The sequence below is a fragment of the Acinonyx jubatus genome, chromosome B2 (genome assembly GCF_027475565.1).
Source record: "Acinonyx jubatus isolate Ajub_Pintada_27869175 chromosome B2, VMU_Ajub_asm_v1.0, whole genome shotgun sequence".
In the NCBI taxonomy this organism is placed as follows: Eukaryota; Metazoa; Chordata; class Mammalia; order Carnivora; family Felidae; genus Acinonyx; species Acinonyx jubatus.
In genome coordinates this window covers 112124103-112142543 of record NC_069385.1, presented here as the reverse complement: position 1 = coordinate 112142543, position 18441 = coordinate 112124103, and the positions used below count along the sequence as shown (strand labels likewise).

Below are 18441 nucleotides of genomic sequence, written 5' to 3'. Positions count from 1 at the left end.
ACAACAATCCAGAATGCAGTTACCAGCTGGTCCCATCACTGGAGATTGTAAAAGGAGGAAAGGCAAAGTGAAAGTGTGCGAAGTGAGAGACAGACAGGGGGAGAAACTTTAGATACTGAGGGGAAAACAAAAAACAAAACAAAACAAAAGAATGAGTTTAAATATCTGAACTTCAACAACACTGGAGTGGCTGAAGTACAACGTACACCTTGAGGGAGAAAATGGGTATCAGCAGCAGTGGCAAGTACAGTCAAACCAGCAAACAGCAAAAGAGGAAAAAATGGAAAGTATGGTAAGTGGAAAAAATAAATTAAAATCGGAAGAATGGCTCCAAACATCATTATCATAATCATAATAGATACAAACAGGTTCAAATAGCCAATTACAGGTCAGGGGCTCTGAGTGTGGCTGAAAAGCAAAGGCCAGCTATCTTTTACTTAGATAGTAAAACAGAAGGTCACAGGGAAGTTGAATTAAGAGATCGAGAAAGATAAACTAGATAAAGGCTAACAGAAAAAAATAAAATAGCAAAAATATTTTCAGGAAAAATGGGATACAAGGAGGTAAGTACTAAAAGGGACAAAGAGGAATGCTTCCTATTGCTGAAAGATAGGCTCCACTAGGAACAACTTGGGCAGCCTGGATGAAAATGCCTGTCATTCTTGAAATCTCATCATCATCGGATTGGGTGTCATTGTCAAGTCAGTGAACAAAACAAATCCCAGCCTTTGTGGAGCTTTTGTTCTAGAGAAGGATGGACCAGAACACTAATAAACAACCCAACTAGGTAGTATGTCAGATGGTGGTAAGTGCTAAAAAAAATAAAATGGGGAAGGGTGAAAGGGAGTGCAATTTCAAATGCAGCTAATAAAGGAAGGCCTTCCTGAGAAGCTGACAAAGGAGCAAGACTTCAAGGACAACCATGCAGATCTCTGAAGGAAGATGACTCCAGGCCCAGAGACCCAACAAGAGCTGGAGGGGAGGTGGGCTCAAGACGGAAGAGCTCATTAGTAATGAGAAGAAATACCAGACATCCAGGAAACCGAAAGGAAGGCTCCCTCCCTGAATGATTTTAGGAAATTTCAAAATGAGGTCAGCTATCTGAAAAATGACATAACCCAAAAGATTACTAAAAGGAAGAGAATTTTAGACAAGTGTGACATCCAGTCAAGGAGCTCTGAATTTTTTTTCAAGTTTATTTGTTTTGCGAGAGAGAGAGAGCACAAGCATGAGCAGGGGAAGGGCAGCGAAAGGGGATGAGAAGGAGAACCCCAAGCAGGTTCCGCACTGACAGCCCCAATGTGGGGCTCAAACTCCTGAACCACGAGATCATAACCTGGGCCAAAATCAAGAGTCAGAGGCTTAACCAACTGAGCCACCCAGGCACACCAAGGAGATCTGAATTTAACCTAAAGAGGTTATTGAACTGTGACTGTAACTAAAATAGCCGAAGCCTACTCAACTGTATTTCACCCACTGTGGAGAAAGATTGTATTAAAAGAGAAAGACTTAGTTTGAGTAAGATTCATAAAACAAAGGAGTTTGAAAGACAAAAGGTGACAATGAGTTTCCAGCAATATCTGTGGGAGAGGGTACACCGATTAGTGGAATTAAAAATGGGTCTACTTAGCAGGTATAGATCTTCCTCCACCTACAATGAGGTTCCATCCGATAAACCCACAGTAAGTTGAAAATACCCTAAGTTGAAAATGCACTTAATACACCTAGCTTACCGAATATCATAGTTCAGCTTAGCCCACCTTCAGTGTGCCCAGAACCTTAATTAGCCTACAGGTGGCTAAAAACATCTACCACAAAGCCTGTTTTATACTAAAGTGTTGAATACCTCATGTCATTTATTAAGTACTGTGCTGAAAGTGAAAAACAGAATGGTTATATGGGGACAGAATGGTTGTAAGAGCATTGGTTGCTGACCCTTGTGATCGTGTGGCTGACAGGGAGCTGTGCTCGCTGCCTCTGCCCAGCATCATGAGAGAGCACTGTGTTGTGTATCCCCAGCCCGGGAAAAGGTCAAAATTCGAAATTCAGAATAGGATTTCTACTGAATGCCTATCACTTTCACACCACCTAAAGTTGACCAATCATTAACTGAACCATCCTAAGTTGGGGACTGTCTGTACATTTTTTATTGTAAGCATAAAGACAGATGTATTTGGGGATTATGAGATCATCAAAATTATCCAACTAATGTCAGGATCAGAAAATAAGCTTAAGTAGTAGTAGTTTCCCATACAGATTCCCTACAAGAGGAGACCGTGCTTATCAAAGGTCCCAAAGAGACGTTGAGCGTCTGGTCCCAAAGAGACTTTGCCAATATATACTAATACAATGGCATTCTGATTTATTGGGTATTCTCATGTGAGCTTGGTTCCAACGGTCAGTAGCCTAGAACTGTCTAAATATGTAGAAACACAAGGGATGTAAGAACTAAGGACCAAGCTTTGAAAAGTAGTTATTACACTGAGGTACAGCTGGGTCAACCATTAGTAGGCCTCCCAGGTGTCACCCATACCTGATCCTTCATCCCTCCAACCATATGTTTGAAATGCTGTATTGATGAAAGAGCCCTGCAGTTAACAGAAACCACCCAGGAGTCCACCACCACTAGCCATGCAATCCTGAGCACGTCACTTAATCTCTCCAATCCTCAGAGAGGTATGTACCTTTTAAAATGGGAGTAATAGTGGCTATTCTATCTCACTGGTTTGTTTTGAGGCTCAGCTTCTAAATCTAAAACAAACAGCTACATGGATAGAAGGTATTAATACTATCATCATGACATGCCCTGTAGCCTGAGTATATAATTGATACACCGAAGGACATTACCACAATTATCTGAAAATTGAAGACAAGATGAAAACCACTAACCCATTGAACAAAACATAGGAAATCCTACCTCTCGGCAACTGGTTTGGCAATGTTTTCAAAAATGGTCTCCTGGTTTGCACCCTGATCAAAAATTCTTTGAAATCTGCAAATATGAGAGTGGTGATTATTTCAAGGCTGAGCTTCAAACACAATTGAGTTAATACTTTCTTCCCAAAAGCTTTGTAAATGACCCCATATTTACATCACTGGGCTTACCTAACCTAACACAATGTTTGCCCTGTAGTCCCAACCACACTGCACTGTTGTACCCCTGTATACACATGGTGGGTAAACAGTATTGCTTTGACAAGATCTGCACAATAAATCCCTCTGAAAAACTGCAGCAGCTTTGAACCAAATAATAAACTGTGTGTTCTTTAGGTCTCAAGAGGGACAGTGTCTGCAACTGGCATCAAATTCAAATCCAGATAAGTGCGTGAAATGGAAACCCAAGAACAGGATGTAAACACCCAAAGAACTTCTGATGTCTGACCTGTAAGGGAAGGACACAGCTGTGAAATGTATGATTATAGAACTTAGTTTTAAAATCGTGAACTGAAGTTGATTTTCCATTAATGGGCGCTGCCTCCGTGACTTAGTTTGCAGGATAGTTTTGTCCCATTTGGTTGATCGTGAATCAAAAGTCAAAAAGTAAATGAAGACAGACCTGTCCTGCAAAGAAAAGGCTTTATCAGATTGGCCAGGCCAGGGCCTCGGGGAGGTAGAATGGTGTCAATGCTGCTCTTCTCCCAATGGCACTGAGCTTGGTACAGGGGCACAGGCACAGTGGGAAACTTGGGGTAGGAGACACACAATATTCTTTTATAGTGTGGGAAGGTGCTACCAGCAAGTATGGTCCTCATTACAAGATCATGAACCACTGAACCTCAGTGGGTTAAGCGTCTGACTCCTGATTTTGGCTCAGGTCATGATCTCACAGTTTTTGAGTTCAAGCTCCGCATTAGGCTCTCTGCTGTCAGCGTGGAGCCCATTTGGGATTCTCTCTCTTCCTCTTTCTCTTGTCCCTCTCCCACTCACACACTGTCTCTCTCTCTCTCTCTCTCTCTCTCTCTCTCTTTCTCAAAAATAAATAAACATTAAAAAAAGATCACAAAGAAAGTAAGAGAGAGAGAAATGGGGAAGGAAAGGAGGAGGGGGAGTAAGGGAGAGAAAGAAGAGAAGCATAAACAAATAGGGCAAATGTTAACAATTGGTGAATCCTCTACCAAGCGTAGAGGAGAGGCAATCGCATTATTCTTCTACCTCTCCTGCGTATTTAAATTTGTTCAAAATCAAAATTAGGGGTGGTGTGGCTTTAAAGCAAAACCTGTAAAACAAACATGTTGAGGGCATCTGAAGCAGCTTTCAGAGTGACTTAGGAACCTTTGGTCTACGTGTCTCACTTGTGACTCACAAGTGAGTCGGACACATGTTCAATTACAGTAGAGACTACATGAAATGTGGGACTATTTGCACTATGAAGGAGTTCAGAAGGATGCCTGGAGATGGGTGGGAAATCTAAAGGGAATGAAATTCATTGTCTTTAATCAACGTTAACTTCAAAAGTTCCTTAGAGCTTCTCAACCTCCCTTTTGAAGAAGCAAACAATGAAACCATACAAAGAGAGACTGTCAGACCCTCTGGCTACCATGTCACTTTGCAGGCAAGATTTTATCTTAGACAGTAGCATTTACCAACTGTGCCCAGAATACTCAAAACCCATGAGGTACACCCCTTCGGATATGAATGCTGACCTAACACCGGGGACATGGCTGTGCAAATGCTCACCTGAGCACAGACTCAACAGCGCTTTTGAGGATGATGATGATAAGGCCAATTTGCTTCTTTAACCAGGCTGGTGATGCCTGAGGGAATCAATCAGCCATTCCCAACTCCACCTCCCTAATAGGAATCACATCCACCGCCATGCAAAGAGATGGCAGGCATTTCAATAAATCATACAATGTTAATTAAAGACCAAATATCATCATCCTAAAATATTTTATTTTATATAATGTAGTTACATAGTACTTTGAAGAGCCATTATGATCAACTAGCTTCTGAAAACCACGGAAGAACAAAATAGAACCATAGAGCTTAAGAAGTTCGGTGGAATCTTTTACAGAGGAGGAACCTGAGGCCCAGGGAGATAAAGCAATTTACACATGGCCCTGGAGCTAATCAATAATGCTCCCTGAGACAAACCTTAAGTGTCCTGATTCCTTGGAGGTCCTTTCACTTACCAGGAAGTTGCGTAGGCTCTTTGTAAATTTCAGGGCAAATCTGGCACATGCTCATCTCTTCCCCTCCCAAACTTGCTCTTACTGACCCTCCTCATCCTAGCAAACAACAACTCCATCCTTCCGAAAATTCAGTCCAAAACCCTTAGGGCACCCTTGACCCCTCTCCTTCCATTACACTCTATATCCAACCCACTGGCCAACTCTGTCAGCTCTAACCTTCAAAATACATCTAGCATCCACCTATTTCTCAACAGTTCCACTTGCTACTACTCCAGCCCAAGCTACCATAGTTTCTTGCCTGGTCTCTCTTGAAACAGCTGTCTGAGTAGAATCTCACGGTCTATTTTCACATGCCAGGAGAAATGATCCTGCTAAAATGTAAGTGAAATTATTTCATTCTTCTGCTCAAAACCCTCCATTACCTTCCCATAACGTTTTGGGAAGAAAAAGCTTACGATGACTTCTCCCCCAAAAGAATCCTTACAGTGACTTACAGGGCTCCCTACGAACTGGTCACTCTGTCGCCCCTTTAACCTTCTTCTTCCCCTCTCTTCCCCTTGCTCACTCTCCTGCAGCCACACAGATCCCTTTACTCTGCCTCAGACATGCCAGCACTCTCCCACCTCAGGGACTCGCTCTTCACTCTTCGCATCTCCTTGGCCTGGAATCCCAATCCCTCAGATAGCTGAATGTCTGACTTCCTCCCCTCCTTCAAGCTCAACCAGCAGCTTCCTGTAACACCTTCCCTGACTGCCCTATGAACACTGGAACCATCCCTCCCCTTTGCTGCCCCTCTTCCCGGCACTCCTTCCCCAGCCTGACATACGTTTTCTCCATGGCACTTTACACTTTCTGATATATACTGCACTTCTGATCTGCCTAACCACCTCCTAGCACTAAAATGTAAGCACCATGGGAGCAGGGCCTTTGCTGCGCTCCCTGCTGTATTCCTAGCCATTATAAGGCATACAGTGGAGGGTCAATAAATATTGGTTGATTGAATGAATGAATTTTCTAGGGAAAAAACACCCTTAAAATGCTGAAATATTTACCTCCAAACATGGGTTAAAGTTAAATACTTTATTATCTCTTTATTTAAAATACTAAAGCCAATATCTTTAATCTAGAGACTCTGAAAGAATGAATAAGAGGATTAAAAATAAGCAGATAGGGACATCTGGGTGGCTTAGTCAGTTAAGCACCTCACTCTGATTTCAGCTCAGGTCATGATCTCACGGTTGTGAGTTTGAGCCTCACATTGGGCTCTGCACTGACACTGTGGAGCCTGCTTGGGATTCTCTCTCCCTCTCTCTCTCTCTCTCTCTCTCTGCCCCTCCCCACTCATGCTCTCTCTCACTCTCTCCTTTGAAGTAAATAAATAAACTTTAAAAATAAGCAAATAACACTTTTTCTTTTTAAAAAAGCTTATTTGTTATTTATTTTGAGAGAAAGTGCAAGTGAGTGTGTGCAAGTGGGGAAGGGGCAGAGAAAGGGAGAGAGAGAATCCCAAGCAGGCTCCATGCTGTCCCACACAGAGCCCAATGCAGGGCTCAAACTCATGAACCAGGAGATCATGACCTGAGCTGGTGCCCCAGCAAATAACACTTTTTCAATGAACATGTTTAAAGGCACTATTTGTACCTACATAATAGAAAAAATACTTTGGAAAGGGCCCATAGATAGAGACATGGCCAATCGCTTCCTAACGATCACATAGAATCATGCTGAATAAACTGTTTCAGCAAACTGTGGCTTTTTAGAGATGGTCTTTGCCCAGCTGTCATGAAAGCCCAAGTAGGGTAGCATGCTTACATCAGCGGGAAATGGCCCGCTTCACAAAAAATAAGTCATGTTTTATAAGCCTACTCCTTAAAGAAGACAACGAAAGGCAACGGGACGCCAAAAAGACAGGGTGAGGACCACCTCACTCTGCAACCGCGTGCTAGCGATCCCACCTTTGCTTATGATACAAGGAGACACAAGCAGATGGGGTACAGGTGGGAGGAGAAATATATAAATGAGGCACAAAGGGTAGGCTGTCAAAACCAAAGAGAACTTACACGAGACATACATAAATAAAGAGGAATAAATAAGAATTAGAAAAAGAGAGAACCATAAACAATATCTGGATGGGTTTTATGCAAAGCTCAAGAGCAGAAACTATTAAAACAGGGCCCGTGCAAATAGCCTGGGAAGAGGGGCACCGGGGGGGGGCTCAGTTGGTTAAGCGTCTGACTCTTGGTTTCAGCTCAGGTCATAATCTCATGGTTCATGAGATCAAAACCCACGTTGGGCTCTGCGCTGACAGCACTGAGCCTGCTTAGGATTCTCTCTCTCCCTCTCTCTCTGCCCCTCCCCCCACTCTCTTTGTCTCTCAAAATAAATAAATAAACATTAAAAAAAAAAAAAAAAGAGCAGCCTGGAGAGATATGCAAGACAGCAATTAGGATTCTTTCAGCACGACCCAGAAATCCACTCCCTAAACTCAGGCAGAGATCAAATATGGCTTTAACTTGAGCTCAAACTGCTTTAAAAGTCAAAAGTAGGCATGAAAGAAACCAGCACAATCTGAAACTACAGAATAAAGGCAGCACGAAGTAGCCCAAACCACACCACCACCCCCCCCCCGCCCAATTCAAAGACTGGCTACTCAAAGAGAATCTGGACCAAAGGCACTGATGACAATCCAGGGGTGGCTGTTGGGTACGTTGCACCTGATCCGTACAGTTCAGCAGTGTCCAAAAGAAATATCATGTAATCCATAAATGTGAGTATATATGTAATTTAAAATTTTCCAGTAGCCACTGTTTTCTTAAGAAAGAAACACATAAAGTTAATTTTAATAATCTGCTTTGAATCTAATATATCCCAAAACGTTACCATTTTTTTTTAATGTTCATTCATTTCATGAGAGAGAGAGACACAGAGCACAAGTGGGGAGGGGCAGAGAGAGAGACAGAGACAGAATCCGAAGTAGGCTCCGGGCTCTGGGCTGTCAGCACAGAGCCTGATGCAGGGCTCGAACCCACAAACCACAAGATCATGACCTGAGACAAAGTCTGACGCTTAACCGACTGAGCTACCCAGGCGCCTCCCAAAGTGTTATCATTTTAATATGCAATCAATATGAAAAAATTCTTGAGATGTTTTACATTCTTCTTTTTTTTTCACGCTAAGCCTTCAAAACTCCTTGATCTATTTTATACTTAGAGCACATCCCAGTTCAGGAAACAGCTACATTTCAAGTGCTTAAGAGCTACCTGTGGGCTAGTGGTCACTACCTTAGACAATACCGATATGGAGCATACATACGGGCATATGAGGTCCACATATCATTTATGTTGTGAAGAAGGTTCATCTATACAGGGCACATAAGTTCTTGACTTTAATAAAGTTTAGTCCTACACTGAGCTTCCTGTAAGTGTCAAACCATAGTAGGCCACGTAGGAAAAGGACAACACTAGATAAGCAGATGCAGCAAAGAAAGGCTGGGATCTTGGGACAGCATCTTGGATAGAGAAATACACCCTCTTTTCAACTGTAGGCACAGCAATGAAAAGACAATTTGAAATCTACCTACTGGAGGAGATCGAGAACCACACTACACTCTCCCTGAGAAATAGTACTAATGCTTTCACAGTGCATATTAATGCACCACAAGAGTTCCATAGTGAAACACAAATGAAAGAGAACGATAAACTTACTTAAATTTGTAGCTTTCTCGCTTATTATTCACAAATCCATCTGCCAAATCGTGAGGTACGATAATTTCCAAGCTAGGTGTTAATTTTTCTTCTTCATCTATGGAATAAATCTGCAAACATGAAGACAAGCGATGAACATATTAAAATTAAGGCTTGAACTATGAACATGTTATCATGATAGGCATTGTGATTGTACAAAAATTATACTTTCAAGATAGACCATAACATAGCATAATTTGGATACTTTGCCTCTGAATTGTGTGCAGACTCAAACAAATATATAGAACTGGAAAAGAGGTAAAACCTAAATTGGTTCTCTACCCAAGCTCAGCTCACCTTTGAATGATCTAATATTCCAATTTGAGCATTTGAGTGTCTCTGTCATAGAGAAACTAACAGTTCTGAAAGCAGGACATCAATCTAAGTACTGCTCTGGAATTATGTACCAGAAATTAACATCTTACTACAACCAACAAGCATTTCTGAGCATTTACAAAGTGGCCGAGGCAGATCAAAAGACTGGGTCTGGGACTTCTCAGGGAGCTCACAAGAATGCTCTAATTCAAGTTATATTCAAAGCAGCCCAAGTGTCCATGAGACATATTCAGGCATTTGATAAAAGACATGTGGTTTCAAAAGACATATGTAATTCATGTCTTTGATGTCACCTTCAAGGTTCTCCTCCCAGTTCAGCCACTAATTAGTAAGGGACCTGGGAGGAATCACTTAACCTCTCTAAAGTGATATGGAAATGAAGGGTCTCCACCAACCCCCTTACAACCGTAAATGCTCTGATTCTCTTCTTGGTTACCTACTCCTTTATTTACTGGCCAGGAAAATCAAGACTCAAGCCTATAAAGAAGTCATGTGGAATAAAGAATAGTGTAAGATTTGGTACCCAAAGACTTGCATCCAACACTGAGCTCAATTTACCAGCTGCATGACCAGCCACCACGTTCTGAATCTCAGTTCCTTTATTCATAAAATGAGGAAAACAGAATTGCCTCCCTTACAAGATTGCTGTGGGGATAAATGATGTCATGGAAATGGAAGCATTTTGTAATGCACCATAAAAAATGTTAGTCATTAGATTTAGCGTTTTTTTTTGAAAAAAGACTTCTTGTCTTTCACCAGGAAATAAAATTCTTTCTGACAGGCAATATTTCCTGTTTAAGACTCGTTTAGATGCTTGATTATGGGGGAAAAGTCATATTCTTAAACAAGTAAAAGCCTGCCTGAATCTCCCAAAAGTCTAAATAATGTTCCTAAGCAGATTTTTATTGAACCCTCTCACTTAAAACGTGAAGAATTCATACAGAAAAGTCATCCTGTAAAATAAAATTATTTGTAGAAAGTAATGGCATCAGGTCCGAGACTTTCCATGGCTAGATTTTCTCAAGAGACACTTAAAAATTATATCCTGTGGGGCACTACACTTAAAGAAAAAAAAAGTTAATGGCTACACAGGTGAGTGAAAGGGGTGTGTAAGACATGAAACATACAAGAGTGAGGCACTCCTTATAATGTGAGTCACACATTTTCAAAAATTCTGTAACACTCAGTGCTCACAAGACAGAAAGGACCATCAACTACAATAAGAGTGACCCTCTATCTCTCTGATTAAGCCATTCTTTGAGGCATTAAAGAAAAGTCCCTTTCAGCCAGAAAGGGACTTTCTACATTTAGTCATAACGATACTTAAATTTGAGACACAGTGGGATTTTTATACCTAGAAGACAATTAGAAGATATGCAAGGACAAATGTAACCATGTTTTTAAATGTATTAAAAGCACTATACAAATTAAAAGCATGGCCATTGCTAAAATTATCAGATGTTTGTCTAATGTAGCTTCTAAGTTACCATTCCATAAATTATTACCATTTACTTTATAGTGCCTGAAGGAAAAAGACTAATGAAGTCATGGAGCCCCAAAATGAAGAGGAAAGAAAGAAAAATACCTTTGAATTTCTCTTGGGTGAATGTTACAGGCTGCATAACCATACATCTCTCAGGAGCAAAAGGGGTGCTAAAAAGTGGGATGTCTAAGGGAAAGCAGGGATACACTAACTCAAAATGCATTCATCTGTGTTCTCTTATTTTTGTGTATGTGGCATAATGTTGCAACTTGGTAAGAATATGCCATTATAAAAATACAGTACGAGACCCACAAATACTCCCTGGAGTATTGAGCAATCCACTCCACAGGACCTCACCAAAGAAATGCAGAAGGGGCACCTGGGTGGCTCAGTCAGTTAGGCATCCTTGGTTTCAGCTCAGGTCATGATCTCACAGTTTCCTGAGTTTGAACCCTGCATCGGGCTCCGGGCTGACAGCACAGAGCCTGCTTGGGATTCTCCCTCTCCCTCTCTCCTTGCCCCTCCCCCACTCACGCTGTCTCTCTCAAAATAAATAAATAAACTTAAAAAAATGCAAAAGAGGGGCGCCTGGGTGGCTCAGTCGGTTGAGCGTCCAGCTTCGGCTCAGGTCATGATCTCACGGTTTGTGAGTTCAAGCCCCGCGTCGGGCTCTGTGCTGACAGGTCGAGCCTGGAGCCTGTTTCGGATTCTGTGTCTCTCTCTCTGCTCCTCCCCTGCTCATGCTCTGTCTCTGTCTCTCAAAATAAATAAACATTTTTTAAAAATGCAAAAGAAGGCACAGTAAAATACCCAAACACTGAACTTTAAAAAAAGAGAAAGTTCAAAGTTACCTCCAAGATTCTCTATCAACCCCCTCCCCACCTTCACTCCCCACCCCTCCCCCCAATCTTGAAGCACCTGCTTCCCACTGCTGAATCTATGTAGACAAGCCCCATATTTTTGGCTAAGAGTCTGAAGAAGTACATAGGGACTTTACATATAAAACACTTGGTATGGATGATGCACTTTTAAAAACCTTTTTGTAAGTGAATTTAATAGAAGAGAAAATGGGAAGATATCGATGGTTTCTTTCTACACTGTTTTATTCCTTAAAAAAAAAAGCCACGTATTTTCTTTGGACTTTTCTCATGCATCTTAAAGTATTCCGTGAGTAAAAAAACTGTTCATGACGATGATGACAAAGATGTCTATTTCTTGCTTTAAATACATAAATTTCACAAGGCAAATGCTACATTATGATATACTGTTGCACATATACACATTGTACATATGGGTAGATATAAAATATTATTAATAATATACCCATTCCAGGCACTCATGAGTAAGACCCAGATTGCCCTTACCTAGTCCACTTTGGGAGGCAAAAAAGTTTTGTCTGAAGAGCTAAGAACTTTAGAATAAAAAGTCCTTAATTAAAATCAGGGTTCTGCCTCTCATTGAGTGGATGGCTTGGCCACATTATTTAATCTACCTGAGACTCTGTTTCCTCATCTACAAAATGAGGAAAATGACATCAACCTTGCAGGATTCTCCTGAGAATCTGAGATAATGTAGACAAAACACCTGAGTGGTGAGAACCACCATGCTCTTTCTCGGGAGAAAAAAACCGGGTTTTGAAGCATTTAAGAAACACACCAAACATCCCTGCTCATGGCAAGGGCAATGACTTAACCTTCTCCATACCTCTGAGTTTAGCACACTAGAGGAAGCACCTAGTAAATGCTCAGTTAACGTTTTCAGAATGAAGAGTGTATGTGTATTCTTTGTTTAGGGATGCAAAAATATCTACATCTGCAATAAGTATACGTCACAGGTTCATGTTTGTGTTGCACAATGCAATGTAGTTAGGCAACAAATTCCTAAGGGTCCACTGTGAGCAGGGCCACAGAGATATGTTTTTGGTGTGTATCTACCTACATTATCTGTAACATCTCAGACATGTATGGACACGCATCTCTTGCTGACACGTTCTGCCCCGGTGAGAAACATACGTTTGGGCGCATCTTTGCGTAGAGTATACAGAGCTGCGTCACCGCTCCCAGGAAAGGTGCGATAAGGCCGCCGGTTGAGGCAAGGTCCCTGTGTGCGCGCACGAACGCGCACACGCACTCGTTGGCCCTGCGTGAATATACATGCCCAGGGGCCCGTAGGGGGTCTGTGCACGGCATCCGCGCCCGAGGTGGGGGGGGGGGGGTGCTCTGCTGGGCGAGAGTGACCTGGGTGTCTACCCTGACAGCGGGACACTGGTGTCTGCTTGGCTGCCCGGGCGCCTCGGCAGAGTGTGCAGGACTCTTGAGCCGACCCCCCGCCCCAGCCTAGCGCCCCGCGTGCCGTCCCTCCCCTGCCTGGGAGGCCCCGCCGCGCCGGCGCCCTCGCTGCCCGTACCCCTTGTTGCTGCTTCCGGACAGTAGGCTTCACCCTCGCGAAAATCTGGATGGTCTGCTTCACCATCTCCTCCAGGCTCTGCACTGACCCTTGACCTCTCTCGGGCTCAGGGTCCCAAAACTTCTGAATCCCACCACTTCCGGCGAGCGGGAGCCTTAGCAACAGTAACTATGGACACTACCCAAGGAGCACCGCGTCAACCGGGACCGCCTCCTCTCCCTAATTGGTTGCTGACCGTAGAGGGGCCTGTAGAGAAGTACTGAGGGGCGGGGTTGGGGCGGGGCCGAGCGGAGAGCGCTGCGCACGCGCCGGGTCAAGTTCTGGGCACCAGGTTTAGCTCCACAGCTGGCCTACAGAGTGGTTAATGGGGTGACAACCACCATGCCTCGCCCGGTTCCTTAATCCATTCTTTCTCTGTGCCAACACCTCTTTTTAACACTGAAGTCATTCTGTTTTTTATTATTCATTCATTGAAGAAATGTCACTTGATCTGTGACAAGCAATATGTTGGCTGGGGATGATTCTGAGCTGAGCAAAACTGCCTCTGCCCACTTAGAGATGAGGGTCTGATGAAGGAGGCAGCTTTTCAGCAGGAAGTTACAAGTTACCCGGGGTTGAGCATGGGATTCTGTGGAAGGCACCTCTTCTATCTCTGTTTGGGAAGAGGCCAAGCCTGGAAGAGAGAGGGACTATTTCCTATGCAATGGCCCTGTCAAGAATGGATGGGCTTCCATGTGCACTGTTAGTGGGAATGTAAATTTGTGCAGCCACTATGGAAAACAGGATGGAGGTTTCTCAAAAAATTAAAAATAGAACTGCCATATGATCCAGCAACTCCTCCTCTGGAAATATATCCAAAAGATTTGAAATCTGGTTGCCAAAGAGATCATTGCACTCCCACATTCTCTGCAGCATTAGCCAAGACATGGAAACAACTTATGTATTCATCAGTGGATGAATGGATAAAGAAAATGTGACGTGTATGTATGATTTTTATATATTATTTATCTTCTACATGTAATGGAATATGTACATATACAATAGAATATTTTTCTGCCATAAAAAAGTAACAAAGAAATCCTACCATTTGCAACTACACAGAGGAAACTGGAGGGCATTGTGCTAAGTGAAATAACTTAAAAGGGAGAAAGGCAAATAGTGTATGATCTCACTTATCTGTAAATCTAAACGAACTGAACTCACAGAAACAGAGACTAGAATAGGTTTCCAGAGGCTGGGGGTAGGGATAATGAGGAGATAGTGGTCAGAGGGCACAAACTTCCAGTCATAAGACAAATAAGTTCCGGGAATCTAATGTACAGCACAGTGACTATAGTTAACAATATTGTATTATATACTTGAAAATTACATAGACAGTAAATCTTAAGTATTCTCACCAGAAAAATAAATGGCAATTATGTAAAGGGATGGAGGTGTTAACTAACCTTATTGTGATAACCACTTCATAATACAGATGGTCCCTGACTTATGATGGTTTGACCAATAATTTTTCAACTTTATGGTGGTGCAAAAGCAATATGCATTCAGTAGAAAACTGTACTTAGAATTCTGAATGTTGATCTTTTCCCAGGCTGACAATATGCAATATCATACTATCTTATAATGCTGGGCAGTAGCAGGGAACCACAGCTCCCAATCATCCATGTGATCACAAGGTTAAATAATCTACACACTCACCCAGACAACCATTCAGTATTCAATAAGTTACATGAGTTGGTCAGTACTTTATTATAAAATAGGCTTTGTGTTAGGTGATTTTTCCCAACTCTACGCATACTATGTAAGTGTTCTGAGCACATTTAAGATAGGCTAGGCTAACCTGTGGTTGATTGGTAGGTTAAGTGTATTGACTGCATTTTCAATGTGATACTTTCAACTCAAGATAGGTTTATTGAGACATAACCCAATCATTAGTTGAGAACGGTCTTCATATACGTGGATCAAATTATCAATTGTACACCTTAAACTCATATATCAATTATATCTCAATAAATATGGAAAATACATACATACATAAGGAAGGATGAGTACCTCAGAAGACACTGTTAGCACATGAAAAGATGTTCAACATCATTATCCACCAGGAAAATACACATTAAAACCACAATGGGATGTCACCACACGTCTATCAGAATGGCTAAAATAAAAAAATAGCAACAAAACCAGGTGCTGACTGGGGTACAGAGAAACTGAATCACTCATATATTACTAGTGAGAATATATAATGTGAAACGTATCATGGATAGTGGTATTCTAGAAAACAGTTTGGCAGGTTTTTTTTTACAAAACTAACGATGCAACTACTATAAGATCCAGCAATTATGCTCATGGGCATTTATCCCAGAGAAATGAAAACTTGTGCTCACACACACAAAAAATCTGTACTTAAATGTACATAGCAGCTTTGTTTGTAATAGCTCCAAGCTGAAAATAACCCAGATGTCCTTGAACTGCTGAATGGATTAAAAAAAAAAAAACAACTGTGGAATAGTATTCAGCAATAAAAATGAAAAGGATTACTAGTACATATAACAACTTGGATGAATTTCCAGGGAATTGTGCTAAGTGAAAGAAGCCAGACTCGAAATCAAATACTGTATGATTCCCTTTATATAACATTCTTGAAATGACAAAATTATAGAGATGAAGAGGAGATTAGTGGTTTCCAGGGGTTAGGGAGGAAGGGAGGGGGTGAGGTGGCTATGGCTATAAAAGGATCATGGTGATGATGGACTATTTGTATCTTGACTATGGCAGTGGTCACAGAAATCTACACATGTGATAGAATTGCATAGAACAAAACACATGCACACACACACACACACACACACACACACACACACACAAATGAATGCATATAAAGCTGGTGGAAGTTGAATAAGAGTAAATAAGATGGATAGATTGTATCAATGTCCATTCCTTGGTTGTGATGTTGCACTATAGTTACACAACATGTTACCATTGGGGAACACTGGGGGAAGGGAAAGCAAAACTCTCCGTATTATTTCTTATAACTGCGTGTGAATCTACAATTATCTCAAAACACAAAGTTTTTAAAAAGAAACTCCTAGAGAATAAAAAGACAAGCCGCAAACTGTGAGAACAGTTTTGCAAAAACACGTATCTGGTAAAGGACTTGTATCTAGAACACCTAAAAACTCTTAAAACCCAATAAAAAATAGGAAAACAACTCAATTTATTTTTTAAAGAGGGGGATCAAAGATTTGAACAGACACATCCCACTATATGGATGGCAAATAAGCACGTTTAACATAAGATGTTAACATAGGGCGCCTGGGTGGCTCAGTTAGTTAAGTGTCCGACATCAGCTCAGGTCATGATCTCACGGGTTCGTGTGGTCGAGCCTCACGTCGGGCTCTGTGCTGATAGCTGGAGCCTGGAGCCTACTTCTGATTTTGTGTCTCTTCTCTCTCAGACCCTCCCCCGCTCACACTCTGTCTCTCTCTCTCTCTCTCTCTCTCTCAAAAATAAATAAACATTTAAAAAAATTAACATAAAATGTTAACATAATTTTTAACACAATCATTAACAAAATGCAAATTAAAACCACAATGAGATACTACTACACACCTCTTAGAATGGCTAAAAATAAGAAAATGAGACTGGCAATACCAAAAGCTGGCACAGATAGAGAGCATTTTGAACTCTCAAACATGCGCAGAGATGGACCAGTCACTTTGAAAAACAGTGTCATCATTGCTTATTATATAAAGTTATACATACACTTACCATATCACCCAGCAATCCCACTCCTCCATGTACCCAGTGCAATGAAAACTAATGTTCCCCCAAAGAGGTACACATGAACGACTGTTGTGGGTTTATTCACACTTGCCCCTAAACTAGAAACAAGGTAAGTGTTCTTCAACAGGACAGATAAACAACAGTTTATCATATACACGATAAAAAGGAATAGACAGCTGATGCCTGCAAGAATATAGTTGAATCTCAAATTTATTATTTGAAAGATGCCAGACTCAAAGTTACACGCAGTGTAATTCCATTTCTATGACATTCTAGAAAAGACGAAACTATACAGAGAGAAAAACAGATCAGTGGTTGCCAGGGCTGAGGATAGGGAAAGAGCTGACCGCAAATGGGCATGGGAGAGTTTGAGGACGTGATAGGGCTGTTTCACATCTACATTGTAGTTGTGGCTATGTGACTATATGCATTTGTCAAAACCCATTGAACTATCTGCATGCTTACAAGTGTGAATTACACTGTATGCACATTATACTATTCTAAGAAAGGTCAAAAAAAAAAAAAAGAGGTTGGGGTATGAACAGATGTTACAGTAGCAAGTATAAAGAAGGGGGGAGAACCAGGCACTTATGAAACAGACTTTAAGGGCCTTTTCACCTGGCCCTGGGTGGTGAGGAAGAGATGATTTAAGGTCAGCCAATATCCAGGGGTGCCTGGGTGGCTCAGTCGGTTAAGTAGCCGACTTTAACTCAGGTCATGATCTTGCGGTCCATGAGTTTGAGCCCCACGTCAGGCTCTGCGCTGATGGTTCAGAGCCTGGAGCCTGCTTTGGATTCTGTCTCTCCCTCTCTCTCTGACCCTCCCTTGCTCTCACTCTGTCCCTCTCTCTCCCTCTCAAAAATAAATAAGTAGATATTAATTTTAAAAATATATATATATATCGGGCAATATCCGTTCCTTGGCTATTGTGAATAATGGTGTAGTGAATGTGGGAGTGCAGAAATCTCTTCAAGATACCAATCTCTTCTCCCTCAGAAGTGAGACAACATGTCTATGGATGAATGGATAAAGAAAATGTGGAATATGTATATATATATTCCCATATATATATTCCCATATATATATATATATATATATATATACTCCCATACACACACACACACACACACACACACACACTAGTATTCAGCCATAAAAAGAAGAAAATCTTGCCATTTGTGACAATATAGATGTACCTTTAGGCCATTATGTTAAGTGACATAAGTTAGAAGAAAAATGCTGTGGATCTCACTCATGGGTAGAATCAAGGGAGAAAAAAGTCAAGCTTATAGAAAGAGTGGAGTGGTGGTTGCCAGGGACTGGGGAGTGGAGCAAAATGGGGAAATGTTCATGAAAGCGTGCAAATGTTCAGTTATGAGACAATACATTCTGAGGACCTAAAGTACAGCATGCAGACTATAGTTAATAATACTGTATTGTATTTGACAGCTGCCAGGAGAGTCAATCTTAAGTGTTCTCACCACAAAAAAATGTAAAAGGTAACTACGTGAGGTAATGCATGTGTTAATTAGCCTGACTGTGGTAAATATTTCAC

At 41.5% G+C, this 18441-nt stretch overlaps 1 protein-coding gene across 2 annotated transcripts in view; it reads right to left on the bottom strand.

The window, feature by feature from the left end:
• KIF6 (kinesin family member 6) overlaps positions 1 to 13294 on the bottom strand; it is a 386005-nt gene extending 372711 nt beyond the window's left edge. Inside the window, exons 1-3 of one of the 2 annotated variants that reach the window (XM_015069784.3) lie at positions 13101 to 13294; positions 8837 to 8946; positions 2918 to 2992 (exon numbers count right to left, since the gene is read on the bottom strand). In XM_015069784.3, coding sequence (XP_014925270.2) covers positions 2918 to 2992; positions 8837 to 8946; positions 13101 to 13166 — 251 coding nt within the window. In that variant the 5' untranslated portion in view covers positions 13167 to 13294. The remainder of the gene's footprint in view (positions 1 to 2917; positions 2993 to 8836; positions 8947 to 13100) is intronic. The other variant, XM_027057824.2, reaches the window with a different exon arrangement.
• Between the last annotated feature and the right edge of the window lie 5147 nt (positions 13295 to 18441).